The sequence below is a fragment of the Lissotriton vulgaris genome, chromosome 5 (assembly GCF_964263255.1).
Source record: "Lissotriton vulgaris chromosome 5, aLisVul1.2, whole genome shotgun sequence".
Classification (NCBI taxonomy): domain Eukaryota; kingdom Metazoa; phylum Chordata; class Amphibia; order Caudata; family Salamandridae; genus Lissotriton; species Lissotriton vulgaris.
Genome location: NC_141693.1, coordinates 1,467,133,596 through 1,467,148,518, shown reverse-complemented (window position 1 = coordinate 1,467,148,518; position 14,923 = coordinate 1,467,133,596). Strand labels below are relative to the sequence as shown.

Sequence of the window (14,923 nt, the reverse complement as noted above, 5' to 3'; positions counted from 1 at the left end):
GTGCAGGGGCGCTAGTTCGTTGGGGGTTTTGTCCACTGACCTCGCAGGTGAGCGCGGCTCCTCCGGTTGGCGCTTTGTCTTCGATTTGTCCTCGCTCGCTGTTACGCGTAAATTCATTCAGGCGCCATTTTACCAACCCAGCTCTCCCGCTCGGTTACTGGAGGAGTGATTTTCTGTAGCTTCTGGCTCTTTGTGGCATCCTTCGGTGCTGCCCTTCGATGCGCTTTGTCCTCCGATTGCCGAAGTTATGGTTCTGTTTCCGTTTAGTTGGAGATGTCTCGCTTTTTATCCCGTTAATGAATCGGGGTGTAGTGGAGCTCCGGACTCAGGCAACTCTCCACATTGCCGTCCAAGCCACGCCCCTCCTGGTACTGATATTATTTTAAAGAATACTTTATGTGTAAAAAGATAAGCTTAGAATCCCTGATTGCGAAGCTCATCTTTTTTCATTGTTACTGACTAAGAACTGCACCTAGTCGGGAGCTTTCATTTATCGCCCACTGGGCAATGCGACCAGTTGGAGCTCTAGTATTTCCAAAGCTGTCGCATCATCTATCTTTACGTTATCTAATTTGACTATTTTGGGTGATCTTAACATCCATTTTGACAAAGTGGATTGCAGTACAGCTTCCTCTGTAATAGAAGTCCTTGCGGTTCCTAATGTTCATCTCATTACAAACTTCCCCACTCATATTGCTGGCCATATGTTGGATCCTATATTCACCAATTTTCGTAGCTTACAGACTGAGCAGCCTTTCCCTTTGCCATGGGCTGATCATTTTGAAGTCCCATTCTTCCTTTCTGTTCAACTAGGGGCCAGAACAAGAGAGAGAATCTGATGACATATTCTGGTAAGAGCTGGTCCAAGCTTAATGTTCCTACCCTTAATTCTAAATCTTGAAGTCAATTGTCCCTAACTGACTCAGTCAGTAGATAATGAGGTTCATAATTTAGACTCCTGGATCAGAATCTCACTTGATGTGTTAGTTCCCACTACTAGTAAAAAAAAAATCATCAAATGTTTCACCCTGCCCCATGCTGCAATGACTCATTGCACCAACTTAAAACATTGTGTAAAAGTGTGGAAAGAGGATGGTGAAAAACGAACGGATATGAGAATAAAATTAAGATACAGATTGGCTTTAAAAGATTACCAGAAAAAAAATGTAACATTGCTAGAGCCAAATTTTACTCAGATAAGATCACTGCGGTCAAAAATTGTTAAGAACCCTTCTGACTGGACTAGCACCATTCCAAATACGCCTCTGAAGCAAGTTTAATGTCCTTCTGAGGTTCCTCCTCGCACGGTTGCCAGTCATTGAGCAATTCACTTAACTTCTGAGCCTTAGTTGCACCTTCACAAAAAAAAAATCTAGACCCTCTCCTAAGGTCAAACTATAGGCCTATATCGCTCTTGTCTACCTTGGCCAAGGTGTTGGGGAAACATGTTAACCTGCAACTTTCATCCTACATCGAACTATATGGTTTTTTGCACCCGTTGCAATCAGGCTTCAGGACTGGTTACAGGACTGAATCTGCCCTCCTCGGTGTTACGGAATGCCTGCGTTGTCAGCTGTGGTGGGTGCTGCTGCAGCACTGATCTCTCTGGATCTCAGTGCCACATTCGACACAGTGACCCACACCATTCTGCTTTCCAGACTAAGGGATATGGTTGTGCAGTGCACAGTCCTGGCTTGGATGAGTTATTTCCTACGTGACCGCAAATTTCAGATGTATTCACACCATCACAGGTCCAAATCTCACCATTTAGTTTCCAGGGTGCAGCAGGGTCCCACCCTAAGCGCTCTTCTCTTCAATCTCTATATGAAATTTTTAGCTTAGATTGTAGAATTTCATGGGTCAACATTTTTTTCGTAAGCAGATGACACACGTTTAATTGTGGTATCTCTATCATTTAAGGATAACTACAAGGCAGAATCTGTTTCCACCTGCATTTCCCAAGTTTCATCCAGGATGAATATGAACGAATGGGGACAAGACAGAGGGTCAGCTGGTGGGCACCTACCTGTGGTGTCTGTATCTGTGGCCATCTACTATGGGTATCAAACACAACAATTGGGAAGAGGGTCCGAGGGCAAGTTTAGTGACCCGTATCTAGATACATGCCCCAAAAACAATAATCACAACGAAAATTATATCTAGGTGTCAGGCAAAAAAGTGAAGCTCAACTGTAAAGACAGACCTCGACACGACAAGATGTTAGTTCACTGTGGAAAGTGGAAAACCAAATGTGCACTTAAGTGTGACAAAATATATGTGAACTTAGACTCAAGAGCATGGGAGAAATTTTCCCATCAGTAGCCATTCTGTGCCGCCCTTTTTAACATCATATGGGTTCTCCTTACCCAGGAGACAAAGTCCACAGCCTAGAGGTGTTCTCAAGGCTGTGGCAAACCTTTGCGTAATGTGTTAACAAATGGGAGGTGCAGAAAATGTATAAATAGTAGTGGCAAGATTTAACAAAATATCTGTGAGCAATGACCGTCATTGCTCACAGATATTTTGTTAAATCTGTTCTTGCACATTTTTAGATTTGGAAGAGCTGAGAAGAAATATTAAAGTTAAGCATATACTCAGTCCTATCCAATTTTAATTCACTTTCACGTACACTTCTTGCACTGCTTATTCAGTTGCCACTAATATTTATACATTTTCTGCACCTCCCATTTGTTAACACATTACGTAAAGGTTTGCCACAGCCTTGAGAATACCTGTAGGCTGTGGACTTTTTCTCCTGGGTAAGGAGAAGCTATATTATGTTAAAAAGGGCGGCACAGAATGGCTACTGATGGGAAAATTTCTCCCATGCTCTTGAGTGATCATCTACTATGGGTGTCAGTCCTTCTCCTGTTCATGTTTTAAATAATCTGGGGGTATGGCTCGATGACAAGCTGTTTTATGAGCCACCAGATAAATAAAATAGCTGCCACTTGCTTTGGCATCCTTAAGTGGTCAATGAAAATTCTGATATGCCTCCCGGTCCCTGCTCAAAGAACTGTATATTGAATGTTAGTATCTTACGGTGCAGTTGTGCACTTGGACATGATGCGGTTTGCTGGGGCTGTTAAAGGTTAAATCTCGTGCCCCGCAGATGGTCCTTTTAACTGGACCTTCTACAACTATGAGGATTCTTCATGCCTAATGCCCTGCTTTGGGTCCTAATTGTCTGGACTTGGTCATGATGTAGTTTTGGGTGCTATCAGAGATCGACTATTGTGCCCTCCAAATAGTCTCTTAACTCGATCTAATGCACATGTGCAAATTATCGCCGTGCGGTCAGTTAAAAAGATTATGTAACGGATCGCTGTGTGGTTTTGGTCAACTGTTGTGCAAATCCAGTCTTTTTTAAAAAGGTGATTATTTTATTAAAATTGTAAACGTTTTTGTGTATTACCCTCTAGCAGATTAGCTACTGCCTCTTGGGTTGTGGGTACAGGCAAATTGCACCCTCAGTGTATAGCAAGGGCTTGCATCTTCCTGTAATTCCTTACCTGGAGCTTTCTGACTGTTAAAACAGATTGTTGCATCTCAAGTCACTGGGATCTGGGTATTTTGTGTTGTGAATAACAACTGTGAGCCAGAGAGTCTTTTGTTGCTTCTAATCAGCGTGGCAGTTGGCTGCATCTAAGGACAGTTCAGGTATGTAACAAGCATTGGCAAAGCCTATGGACGAAGTATTGCCAATGTGTTTTAGCCATTCTGTACATTAGTGTGGCTGCTTTTCAGCATGGCTAACATTTAGTGGCGTAGAAGAGAGTGGTGTGAATTGTCGAAGAGTGGAACGGCAAAGAGTGGAGTAGAGTGTCAGAGTTGAGTGGCGTAGAGTATTATGTTTAGGAGTAGCAGGGTGGAGTCACGTAGAGTGGCATACAGTGGGATGGCATAGAGTAGACTGGATTTCTGTACAGTGGACTGGTGTAGAGTGTTGCAGAGTATAGTGGGGTAGAGTGCAGCGGCATAGAATTCAGGAGCATTCAGTACAGCATTGGAGAATGCAGTGGCGTAAATTAGAGTGCAGTGGCATAGAGTAGCATAGAGTGCAGTGGTGTAGAACAGAGTTGCATAGAGTGGAGCAGCATACAGTGGCGCGGAGCAGAGTGGTGCAGAGTAGAGTGATGTAGAGTGGTGTAGACAAAAGTATAGGGCCATAGAGTGCAGTGGCCTAGAGTGGAGTGCTGCAAAGTGCAGTGACATAACGTGGAGTGATGCAAAGTACAGTGGAAAAGAGTGCAGCGGCATAGAATGTAGTAGAGTACAGTGGAGTGGCGTAGAGTGCAGTGTTGGAGAGTAGAGTGCAGTTGTTTAGAATGCTGTAGAGTGCAGAGGCATAGAGTTGAGTGGTGTTGAGCAGAGTGGTGTGGATTGCAGTTGTGCAGAGTAGAGTGCAGTGGTGTAAAGTGCAGTGGCGTAGAGTGGAGCAAATCATTGTGCAGTTGCGTGGAGTGGTGTAGAGTAAAGTAGAGTGAACTGATGAAGAGTTCAATTTAGCTGCATACAATTCAGTGATGTAGAATGCAGTGGCGTAGATTATAGTGCAGTGGTGCAGAGTGCAGTGGAGTAAGAGTGCAGTGGTGCCGAGTAGAGTGCCATAAAGTGCATGGGGACATAGTGCTGTAGTGTACAGTAGAGTGGCGTAGAGATCAGTGTCGGAGAGTGCAGTGGCATAGAGTGCATTAGTGTAGAGAGTAGTGGCACAGAGTACAGTGGTGCAGAGTAGAGTACATTGACATACAGTACAATGGTGTAGAGTGCATTGGGTTACAGTGCAGTAGTTTAGAGTAGAGTGACATAGAGTGCAATGGCATAGAGTGCAGTGACGTAGAGTAGAGTGAAGTGGCATAGAGTGGAGTGGTGCAAGGTAGAGTGAAGTGGCGTAGAGTGTAATGACGTAAAGTGGTGTAGAGTGCATTGGTGCAGAGAAGATCAAGTGGCGTACAGTGGATTTGCGTACAGTGCAGAGGTTTACAGTAAAGTGGTACAGAGTATTGTGCATTGGCGTAGAGTGTATTTGCATAGAGTACGATGGCATAGAGGGCAGTGTTACAGAGTGGCGTAGTGCTGATTGGCCTAGAGTGGAGCTGTGCAGAGTAGAGTGGAGTGGACTGGACTGGAGTGGTGTAGAGTGCAGAGGTGCAGATTAGAGTAGAGTGGTATAGAGTGAAGCAGCGTAGAGTGCAGTGGCATAGAATGCAGTGGCATGGAGAGGTGAGGAGTAGAGTGGAGTGGCGTAGAGTGGAGTATGAATGGTGTGGTAGCACACTGCCATTACAGACAACACATTTGAAACTGACGTGACTATTACACGTGCACAGACATACAGTTTTACTAATACAACAAAACAGCGCACAAACGATATGTGGAAATGGCATCACCTAGTGTATCGATTTTATTTTATCATATTAAAGTATTTGTTTTCAACAGACTTCGGAATTAACAAAAAATGTTCTTCATTTGTTTTCCTAATTCTGAAATACTTGCACAGCTCATTTAAACATTGTTGTGTGCCACAAAAACCCCTTTCCTACCCCCAGTATCCAGCAAGATTGTCACATTAATCCTCTCACTCTTAAGTCAGAGCAGTGGCATAGCAAGGGGAGGGGGGGCGGTCCGCCCCAGGCGGCACGAATGTAGGGGGTGGCGGTAGGCACTCTTATCTGCGGCCGTCTTATGCGGCAGCAGTTGGAATCGCCGGCACCTCCCCCGCGCTTAGATTCGGCCGCCATAGCTCCATTGGAGGACTGAGTCTGACATTTGACCTCTGTCTTTGAATGCACAGCAAATGTGACAAGATACAAACAAGATTTTAGGCCTATTTACAGATTGCAGGTCTGGTGGTAGAACAATCGGGAAGCTGGACAGAATAAAAAAAAAAGAGCCAGCAAATAGAAAGTCAAAAAATATCAGTTACAAACCACAAAACCAATGGTAAGCAATGGGTGGAATGCATTCCCCGGGAAGTTTTCAGAATGTCCCCAAGATGTCTTTAGCAAACCAGACAGATGTGCTTTCTGGTAGGCTTCGACCTAAAAAGAAAGCTGCTGGAAAGGAACAAAAAGCACACGCGGAAGCAAGCAGTACTTCACCGAGACTTGTGGTTTGATGCTCTATTGGGAAACCTGTCTCTTTTTTTATGAAGAACTGAAATTAACCGCCCAACAACGTGACTTGAAAAACAAGTTCTAGCCAACCTCAGCTTCTTGGCTGTCTTGTTTGAGAGATAGGGCTGATGGGAAATAAGTAGCCATGAAATGTACAGGAGTGCAGGTGCTCTACTCATTCACAGCTTCGCCCACAGAACAAATAATTGCAGATAAAGACAGCAACTTCAGGGTACTAAGTTCTGTATGATAAAACTCAACTTAACAATTGGTTCAGTTCAAGGTGCATTGAAGAGTTCTAGCCACCAACCCACTTTTCATCTATCACTGCTAATCTGAGCTTGATTCACAAAGATTTGTCTCCGAGTAGATATGATTTCTGACTTCCAAACTTTCAGAAGCACGTCATACCTACAAACACATGGAAGTAACATTAGTGTTATCGGCCCACCTGTTGCTATTCCTGCAAATCTGAACCACTGACTGAGATCATGGAAAAGATCATTAACTCCTGCGTCAAGCTAAAATAAATAGAGGTAGAAATGAGTGTAGTCTTAAAAATATGTAAGGCCCTAAGTAAGACATAGTTTGGGGCTGCTGTTCATAATTTTACTGCCCATTTTCTGCTAATTGAAACCCACTTGATGCCAAACAAACTTTCAGTAATGGGGTGCACAGAAAAACTGTTGAAATATGTATTTACAGAACCCACAAACGTCCTCAAGATGCCACTGGGAAAAGCGAGAGAGACTCTGAGGCAGCGGTAGGCAGAGAGGAGTGAGGCTGAAATCTGGAAATAGACAGAGGTGTGCTAGATAAAGACACATGTGTCCTTCCCAGTTGGGCCCCTGGAAGGAGGGGGGCCTGGGCAATTTCTCACACCTGAAAGCGTCTCTGCTAGAAAGCCTTGATGGCCAAGCCATGGACTGGTTGCCTTGACATGGAACACAACTGAAATAAGGTGACTCTGCATAAGTTGTCCTGTTGTGTGCTGGTCATATGGGTAATGCCTCTGTGCCTCACTCAGCTGAAGACATGCAAAAGACATAGAACCCAGCATCAGAGAGTTGAAAAGAGGGGCTTTGGGGTCAGAAACAGGGACATGTTCAATTTCTCTATTGACAGGCATTTGGACACAGCTTTAAGTCAGACATCAGTGGCTCTGACGCCTTCGAAACCGCATGTAGTAGAAATCCAGGCCCAACCAATTTCCCACCCAGACGTAAGCAGCCACACATTATTTAGATCAGGGGTCTCCAGCCCTTGCTGTAGTAAGAGCTACTTATGTTCAATAGAAATCATCCCGAGCTGCTAATATTAGTGATGTAATAGTGACCATCCCATCCAAGATTGTCAGCAGTCATCACATCACTGGCTGAGGCTGGGTGTCCAGCACTAATGTAAAAAAATCCTTGGAGAATTTAAAATGACTGTACATGGGAAATACATAAAAGCCATAGCTACAATCCCCCGGGCACTAAGGTCATATTATGTGTAATGAACCTCCCCAAGCCAATAATATCTTTAAAAACATTTTGACAATGCAACTATTTTTGCCAAACATCAGCTTATGAGCTCTATATATACATACACACATTTTCATCTTGAGGACGTGCTTTTAAGTTTTAGTATACATATAAGAATTCAACCAAGCAAAAGCTTCTATATTAGTAGGCTGGGATGAGCACAGGTAGCTGGAGAGGTTCTTTCCGGGTGCTCACGAGCTACTCGTTGGATACACCTGATTTAGATTAAAAGAAAGTGAGTCACGGGCCTGCCACCTTATAAAGTGAGTCACAAACCTCTGCACAAACGCAGAGAACCCAAGAAAACATTAAATACAGACGCCTGAGAAGTGTCAGCCTTTGGGTAGACCTCTGACTTCCATTGTTCCTGTCCCAAGGACTGTCCTTATCCTGGGTGCAAAGGTTAAGTCTCCTCGCCTTGAGGAGGTTAGGCAGAGAACACCAGCAAGTCAGTGAAATAATGTGGCTTTCAGTGACCACCGGGCCAGCCACTTTTGACACGTTCTGCCTCATTTTACCCACGGGGTGCTTGCTGCCACACTTGATTCGCCTCTGACCCTACCAGCCAATGAAACTCGAGAGCTCATGACATGTGGCCTTCGGTGCTTTTGACGCTTGCGCTTTCACAGGGGCCTGGGCCACAGGTCGCGACCTTTGCCCAATTAGTGATCTGAACAAGTGACTCGTGGCAAAGATGTGCTGTCAAGAACCAGACAATAAATAATGAACCCGCTCTCTTTAAAAAAAAAAACAGTTATCAGTTGGGTGGGGTTTTAAAGAGCTTGTCATCATGTGAAATATGTCCTCAGATGTCCCAACCATACAAGTCACACACGCATTATTGTACATGTAACGTTTGTTTCGAACTCTGAATGTCAATAACACGGGCATTGTTCAACATCACAAGGGTGAAACGCCAAGTCAGTCCGGCTGGATTTCAAACATGCCACTTAGACATTCGGGACATTGGTGCCACAATTGCATCAACCCACTACGCTACCTTACCACGAGGGTTGCAGCATTGGGCTGAGCGGCTTATGGAACACAATGAGATGGGGAATGCAGTGGGGGGACTATGGTGGATACTTTCAGTACAGTGAATGAGCCTGTCTGTGGAAGCAAGAGGCGAGAGAGTGAGAGAGAGAGCCTACCCTCTTCCATAACAAAGAAAACAAGGGAAGCCTCTATGCGGGCATAACAAACGCCCAGCATTAACCCACTCCTACCCAGCAAGAAGGGGAGGCTGGGCAAAGATGAAGCGAAAACACGGAAGAAAAAAGTAACTTACGGGCTGGGGCATTCTCTTCTGGACTCCAGATGTGACGGAAAGTCGCGCAGCAGCAGGAAGGAATTATTCCCGGGAGCCCATCGCCTCTTCCTGCCCTCTGCCACTTGCTTTCACTTTGTGTTTGAGGGCAGCGGTCCGGTCGGGAGTTCCCTGTGACTGAGCTTCGCGCTCTCTCTCGCCTTCCCAACCCGGCCGCTGTGTTTATTTCTCTGCCTTTCAGTCCGAGGGCAGGGAAAGGGGCCGTCCCAGCGTGACTTCACGAGAGCCGAGCGCCTCTTCGGATTACACGGATCTCCAAGGCTGCACCAAACAGGCCCAAACACAAGCAGGTCCGTCCCGCCCGCCAGGCGCGCTCGCAGGACTGCGGGCAAAATACACCCACGGGAGGCTTGCTCAGGATTGAGAGACCGTGACTTCTTTTTACAGAATGTGCTGATATTTAAATGTGTTTTTCATAATGCCACCGGACGGAAATCTAACGCAGGAAGCTTTACTTTGAAGGGGAATATTGACTATAAAATAAATAATGAAACAGTTACTCACCGTACATCTAATCAAACACCATTTAAACGTCATTTAAATAACCAGTGCTTTAAATGTGCCGGTACTTTCCGGGACGGGGTACCGCCACTTTTTATTTTGAGAGGGAGAGTACAGGCACTTCTCAAGAACAAGCACTGGCGTTGCCAATAGGTCTCGCAGTAGGAAAGTTGGAGCTATTGGTTTTGTAAATGACAAAGCCCTTTATGTTTTTAAAATGAAAAAAATAAAAGGCATTGTGATTTGCAATGGTAATGGCTCCAACTTTCCTACTGCGAGACCTATTGGCAACGTGAGTGGTGTAGCGTGTGTGAGTGGCGTTGCGTGAGTGATTGGCGTTGCATGTGTGATTGGCGTTGCGTGTGTGAGTGGCATTGCCTGTGTGAGTGGCGTTGCCTGTGTGAGTGGCGTTGCCTGTGTGAGTGTTGTTCCGTGTGTGATTTGTGTTGCGTGTGTGATTTGTGTTGCGTGTGTGAGTGGCGTTGCATGTGTGAGTGGCGTTGCATGTGTGAGTGGCGTTGCATGTGTGAGTTGTGTTGCGTGGATGAGTGGCGTTGCGTGTGTGAGTGGCGTTGTGTGAGTGAGTTGCGTTGCTTTGAGTGAGTGGCGTTGCATGTGTGAGTGGCGTTGCATGTGTCAGTGGAGTGAGTTGCGTTGCTTTGAGTGAGTGGTGTTGCATGTGTGAGTGGCGTTGCATGTGTGAGTGGCGTTGCGTGGGTGAGTGGCGTTGCGTGGGTGAGTGGCGTTGCGTGGGTGAGTGGCGTTGCGTGGGTGAGTGGCAAGTTGGAAGTTCGGTGGTATTATATTTACATAAGGCAGAGTGAAGTTCCCTCCTAATTCTGGCATATAAACATATATTCCCAGCATAGGTTTTATTTGAAATGCAGTGCTACGATGAATGAGCGCCAGGTCCTAGTACCTCTGTCACTTACCAACCTCTTGTATTCGCCCTATAATTCGTTCAGGTATAAGCAACTAAAGCATCCGACACAATAATCAAAAGTGGTACCGATAAAATGATGTAGAGTGTAAAGTAAAATGACGCTTGGCTCTCAATACAGCTGCTTTCGTTGCGCAACGTGATGGTACTAATGGTATTGGCCTTGGAATTATGAAGTACAAACCCTACCGAGATTGCGTCCCTTGACCCTTCGGCAAGACAAGCTGCACGTGCTTAACGCGCAGATCCATACTATCAAGTGAACGTGACCTTATATAATGTAACTGGTGCCCATGTAAAGCTTTCCAGTACTTCTGCCTCGGTTTCACGCAAAAAAAAACAATTGGGTGGGTCTTTTTTCGGTTCCATGCACACGCTTGTAAAATACATGCTGTATTTACCAACAGGTTTGCTAATTTGCTATATGTTGTAGGGAAACTACTTTCAATTTCTGTGCTTGCTGTCATTAGATGTGCAAATCCGATTGGTTAGGTGGAGGCAGCTCAGAACTGTAGCCCCTAGAAAACCATAATTTTTTCTAAATAAAAGTGCAAGACCCGAAACATGGTGGGATCGATGTAGGTGATAGGTACTGTTTACTCAGTGGTTTTAGTTTGCAGGAGAATAGAAGCACAGGGAATGCGAGCGAGGGGAGGGAGGCAGATTACGAGGGAAGCCGGATGGGGGCGGGAGACCCTGGTGTGGGGGCGTGAATGCGCGAGGGGAGGCAGGCGGATTGGGAGGGAAGCCTGATGGGGGGCGTGAAAGCGAGAGAGGGGAGGTGCTGGTGTGGGAGGGGAGAGTTGTTGTATAATGTAACTGGTGCCCATGTAAAGCTTTCCAGTACTTCTGGCTCGGTTTCACGCAAAAAAACAATTGGGTGGGTCTTTTTTCGGTTCCATGCACACGCTTGTAAAATACATGCTGTATTTACCAACAGGTTTGCTAATTTGCTATATGTTGTAGGGAAACTACTTTCAATTTCTGTGCTTGCTGTCATTAGATGTGCAAATCCGATTGGTTAGTTGGAGGCAGCTCAGAACTGTAGCCCCTAGAAAACCATAATTTTTTCTAAATAAAAGTGCAAGACCCGAAACATGGTGGGATCGATGTAGGTGATAGGTACTGTTTACTCAGTGGTTTTAGTTTGCAGGAGAATAGAAGCACAGGGAATGCGAGCGAGGGGAGGCAGGCAGATTACGAGGGAAGCCGGATGGGGGCGGGAGAGCCTGGTGGGGGGGCGTGAATGCGCGAGGGGAGGCAGGCGGATTGGGAGGGAAGCCTGATGGGGGGACGTGAATGTGAGAGAGGGGAGGTGCTGGTGTGGGAGGGGGGAGTTGCTGTATAATGTAACTGGTGCCCATGTAAAGCTTTCCAGTACTTCTGGCTCGGTTTCACGGAAAAAAAACAATTGGGTGGGGGGGCGTGAATGCGAGAGAGGGAAGGTGATGGTGTGGGAGGGGGGAGTTGCTGGTGTGGGAGGAGTGCTGCTAGGGGAGGAGAAGCCTGATGCCGGATGGGGGCGGAGAGCCTGGGAATGCGAGAGGCTGGGCTTGCATGCGATGCGCGTGCATGTACATGGGAACTGCATGAAAACCGCGGGGCTGAGAGCCCTTTGGTTTCATGATGTTTTCGCCACTTGAATTCAGCTCCGCTCGATGCGCACATCGATAGGTCGCGAGACCTAAAAACGTAATACTTTTAATTACAGAGTTCCGGCACTTCTCAGAAACAAGCAGGTACTCTGGTACAAAGTACCTGCACTTCTGTTTATCAATCTCAAGCACTGTAAATAACGAATTGCTCATTTTATGGGAGGGACTGCCGGCAATAAACATGGCCACGTGACACAGATATACAACAATGAGATGCCCCAAAAACTTCAAACCTGATGAATTTACAAAGCGGCTTTAGGTTATTTTATTTTGTAATCAACGGAAGTCGTTCAAATTAGAGATGCATTAACACCATGGGCATATTTTGGTGGCTAGAGAATCACTGAAATGTCTACAGCTGAACAGCCAATAGATATCTCACGATGCAATATGCAATTAGCATTATTGACTGTCTCCCGGGCAATAATGCCACACCAATATCACTTGCACTGTAATATTGTTTTACAATGTAATAACTTTTCTGTATGTAGCAACTCTTCATGTTGAAAGGGGAGGTGTCTTCGTTTGTAGCGAAAATGTTGCTATTTACTGGACTTTTATGTTTTTGTAGCTTCTCCATCATACAATAATATTTTTTGTCTCAATTCTTTATTAATGTTTTTTTCAAAATTAAACATACAATGATCAACAATTAAATACCTTCATACAAATAGAGAAAAAAAAAGAAACACCAGTTATACAGTGACATTAATAACCAAAATAACTAATAACAAAACATAAATAAAATAAAAACCAAGCAATAGTACAAATATCTAGATTACACAGGTAGATGATTTCATTCAATAAAAAGTGTCATGCATACAATATATGAGAATCAATGGAGAACTCATGAATAGTAAATATGCATTATATAGTCAGAATCACCATACATTTATAAAAGGACCCCATATTTGTTCAAAAAGATGTAAATTGTCGTTCAGCTTATAAATCATTTTTTCAAAGTGAGCCACAGCAAACATATCTTCAAGCCAAGATTGACGTGTTGGATTAAAACTAGTCCTCCAAAAACGTAAAATATTAACTTTGGCTAGACCGAGGGCAATAGAAAGCCCTTTAAAGGCACGAATGGATATAGGTGATATTTCAGATGTATCATGTAAAAGTGATAAACGTCCTCACAGGGAAAAATTAATAAAAGAGTGTGCCTGCAAAAAACCTTCAACTGACGCCAAAATGTGCGAATATTAGGACATTCCCACAGAATTTGAACGATATCACAGTCAGGTGTGTTACAAAGCCAGCAAAGAGAATCAGCTGAGTACAGTTTGGCTGGTGACCAATGCAAATGATGCAGTATTTTGAATTAATTACATTTATGATGGGAGTCTCTAAGTCCTTTATTGTAGTTATCCAATATAGTATCCCACTCTTTATCCGTAATTTCCATATTTAAACGTGTTTACCACCATAATCTTAAATTACTGGAGGTCTCAGAAAATGAAGAGCCAATTAAAATGGCATTGTGGCCGGACCCTGTACCCTTGAAAAGTTTGCAAGTGTGAATATAGTGTGCAATTGGGAGTGGGTTGTTATATCGTGAGCTTTTGTTGTACTTAGAGCAAGTGCAGAGGAAAGTTGATTGTATCTAATCATTTGTGATGAAGGAAGATCAAAATCGTGTTATAAACAATAGAATGATTTCAAAGAATGATTATGTGTACATACCGCCTTTACATGAAATATTTTATGCCTGGTCCAAATAGACCAGTTGAGTTCAGCCCCTTTGTATGTGATGTCTGCATTATTCCATAGCAGATCTTCAAAATCAAGATGAATATGAGTATTCGTAATCTGTTATACTTTCTGCCATGCTAATTGTGAAGAATAAATAATAGGATCAGTTGAATTAGTACATTTTGGGCGTTATGTATAATAAATCACCAATTCCATATCCGATTGAAATATTGAACGTTCAACAAAACGCAAAGTGGTAAATTCCTATGAGTGGGTAGCATATAAATAGAATGACACAATTTTTGTGCTATCCAATAATATTCTAAACGAGGGAGACGTAAACCTCCCTTCGAATCTGAGGAATGTAACTAGGTGCCACTTAACCGGAAAATAGTGAATGTCCACATTTTTATAAAAAAAGATCTTGAGATGGTAAGTTGGACCATGCCAAAAATGTGAATGAATTAAGGAATTGTGTTCATTTTTATTATTTGCACTGTACCCCATAATGACAGGATATCAGAAATGGAGCACATTACTATGGCAAGTGGCTCCAAAGCCTAAAAGGAACAATAAAAGAGAAAGTGGGCAACCTTGCCTTGTACCTCAATAAATGTTGAAATACGGAGATGTAAACCCACCACAAGTGACAGCCGCTGTGGGTGAAAAATACATCCCACTAGCTAGTGCCAAAAAATCAATTCCTAGGATGTCATTACCGATCCAAGACGATGTGCTAGAACTTTAGCTAAAATTTTGACATCAGAATTTATACATGAAATTTGTCTGCAGCTAGAGCATTCTTAGGGTTCCTTACTGTGTTTAGGAAGGACCGTAATATGGGCCCGTAAAAAATCAGATGAAAATTGTCCTTGACTTAAAGCCTTATCAAAAACAGAAACCAATTTTGGGACAGTGTCGGTTTCAGTAATTTTGTAAAACTCAATAGGGAACCCATCCTCCCCTCCCCTTCCCTTGACCAGAAGCCAAAGAGTCAATTGCCTGACGTACCTCGTCACTCGTAATACTCCCTTCTAATTCATCTTGTTGTTCCTGTGAAAATTTTGGACGTTTAAGTTTGGAGAAGAAGGCATTTTCTACAGCATGTTCTGAGTTGTCTATGAACGCGTGGAGTGTTTAATAAAATGTATGAAATTGAG

General features: G+C 44.0%; 1 protein-coding gene across 1 annotated transcript in view; it reads right to left on the bottom strand.

The window, feature by feature from the left end:
- The window catches only part of RAB7B (RAB7B, member RAS oncogene family), a 169,951-nt gene extending 160,796 nt beyond the window's left edge, over nucleotides 1-9,155 (bottom strand). Inside the window, exon 1 of the mRNA XM_086923424.1 lies at nucleotides 8,934-9,155. Within this exon, the coding sequence (XP_086779550.1) occupies nucleotides 8,934-8,945 (12 nt within the window). The 5' untranslated portion in view covers nucleotides 8,946-9,155. The remainder of the gene's footprint in view (nucleotides 1-8,933) is intronic.
- Nucleotides 9,156-14,923: the final 5,768 nt, after the last annotated feature.